General features: G+C 35.8%; 1 protein-coding gene across 1 annotated transcript; it reads right to left on the bottom strand.

The window, feature by feature from the left end:
* Positions 1–1,001: 1,001 nt before the first annotated feature.
* Positions 1,002–1,940, bottom strand: LOC128588655 (olfactory receptor 4K3-like). Its single transcript, XM_053595532.1, has one exon. It carries the CDS (start codon positions 1,938–1,940, stop codon positions 1,002–1,004), a length of 939 nt encoding a protein of 312 aa, XP_053451507.1.
* Between the last annotated feature and the right edge of the window lie 513 nt (positions 1,941–2,453).

Below are 2,453 nucleotides of genomic sequence, written 5' to 3'. Positions count from 1 at the left end.
TATACATAATTATGTAGGCAAATGAGTTGTTTCCACGTTCAAAGTACTGTGGGAAAGAGAGGTTGTCGTCCATGTCTCAAACCAAGATGTGGATTATCTTAGAAGGGCCTACTGTAGGAACACTAGCTCAGTAAAAGTTAGATTTGGCATTAAGTGATTATTGTACTAAAAGGAATTTCCTTATGTGGTTATAGGTAGACTTAGTGCTGGCCTGAACACTCACTCAGCCTGCTGTAAGGGACAATTAAATGACCATATGTAAATGGTGTTGAGGTCCTTGGTCAGCAAACTTCTTATAATTCTCAACTTGTATTGATCACCAACTTTATTTATTTCTTCATAATGGCAAGACTGTAATCATAAAAATAATGTATCAAATGACATAAGAATCATCTATTTTCCTTCCTGTATATTTAAGAGGAAACCCTATGTTTATGTCAATGATTAAGACCCTTGAAAACTTAAAGAGATTACATTGTGGAAGACAGGGCAATAGTATTATGGCTTGATCCATTTATCATTTTGTTTTCTAAGTAGATGCAGATTACTCAAATATCTTTAGTATACTCTCTAGGTAAGTTAGAATTAGAATGGATATGTTATGTATTTTTAGAAATAGGAATAATGATAATTAACTCAAAGTGATTTTGTAAGTAATACATAACCCTAGTAAACTGCTTTGCACAGTGTTGAGCGCATTGATAGTGTTTACTAAATAGTGGCAATTATTTTTGTGGTTATCAATATCATTATTGTTATCATCTAGTAATTTTGGAACACATACAAAGAAATATTTATGCAGAATTATTATTCTCTCTAAGTGGTAAGAATCTAACTGTTGGATTTTGGAGCTTATTTTCAAATGGAAAAAATATAAACATACTCTTAGGACTACTCATAGCTTACATCTATGAATAAGTAGTATTCTCAGTTAAATTTCCAGGTCAAAATCGTGGCCACACTGTGGTGTACATGGTGGATTTTCTGATTTCATGAGATATCTAAAAGTTATTCCTTGAATCCTTATGCTTGTTTATCAGTCTCTTTATGGCATTTCTAATGTCTTTATTTCTCAATGTATAAATGGCTGGATTCAGGAGAGGTGTGATTACTGTGTAAAACACGGCAAGAAACTTGTCCACCCAAGTGATGCTGAGTGGCCACAGGTAGATGAAGATGCAGGGTCCGAAAAACAGCACCACCACTGTGATGTGGGAAGTACAGGTAGACAGAGCTTTTGATGCTCCATCTTTAGAATGCAGGCGGACAGTTATCAGGATATAAGTGTAGGAGATCATCAAGAGAATGAAGCAAGTTGTTGCCAAAACCCCACTGTCGGCATTTATCACTATTCCCAGAATATGAGTATCCATGCAGGCGAGTTTGATCACCAAAGGGATATCACAGAAAAAGCTATCCACTGCTTTGGGTCCACAGAAGGGCAGATTCAAAATCATTGCTAGCTGACTCATGGCATGCAGAAATCCAATGATCCATGATATCACAACCAGCCAGATGCATTTTTGTCTGTCCATGATGCTGGAGTAATGGAGTGGCTTGCAGATGGCCACGTAACGGTCATAGGCCATTGACACAAGCAGCACCATTTCACCCCCTCCAAAGAAGTGTACAAAGAAAATTTGACACATGCATCCTCCAAAGGAGATGGTCTTATTTTCTTTGAGAAAGTCTGTGATCATTTTAGGGGTAGTGACCGAGGAAAGGCAGAAGTCAATGAATGAGAGATTGGCTAGCAGGAAGTACATAGGGGAGTGCAGATGGAGGTCACCAATGATTATGACCACAGTGAAGATGTTGCCTAAAATGGTGATCAAGTAAAGGGAAGAAAATATCACTAGGAGCAAGGCCTGGAGCCTCCATGAATCACAAAGCCCAAGAATAATAAATTCAGACACCACAGATTGGTTTACTTCTTCCATTTAGTCCAGTTTGTTGTAAATTCACCTTAAAAAAAAAAAAGAGAGAAGTGATATCAGATTTTCTGAATGAACAATACATGCAATAAGAGAATTTCTTAATAATGACTGACTTTGGAAAACAATTGGTATTTTCTTGGAAAGTAACATTCACATATCCTATGGCACATTAATTCCATTACCCATTTACATTCCAAGATAAACTCCTGCATATGTGTACAAGGAGAGGTTTATAATAACACCCATTGACAAAACAATGAAATATTGTTCAGAATCACAAAAAATGCTATATAAAGTCATATAGAAATATCTTAGTAAAAAAGTTTAAAATGAATCCATTCAGCACAATTCTTATCAGATGAAAAGCAATAGAAAACTAACAGTAAACTTTTCAAGGTAAAATATTAGTATATGAGTAAGAAAACTATTTATGAAATAAAAAGGAGAAAATGTATGATATATGTAACCTCAGATGAGGGGAGGGCCAACCTAGGATTAAAATGAGCACATAGCACA

Source organism: Nycticebus coucang, chromosome 6, assembly GCF_027406575.1.
Source record: "Nycticebus coucang isolate mNycCou1 chromosome 6, mNycCou1.pri, whole genome shotgun sequence".
Lineage (NCBI taxonomy): Eukaryota > Metazoa > Chordata > Mammalia > Primates > Lorisidae > Nycticebus > Nycticebus coucang.
Note: the sequence above shows the minus strand (reverse complement) of the source record. Positions and strands in the feature narration are given on the sequence as shown.

Bases quoted from the DNA above. Each gene is read 5' to 3' on its own strand.
- LOC128588655 (XM_053595532.1), bottom strand. From the start codon at position 1,940: ATGGAAGAAGTAAACCAATCTGTGGTGTCTGAATTTATTATTCTTGGG.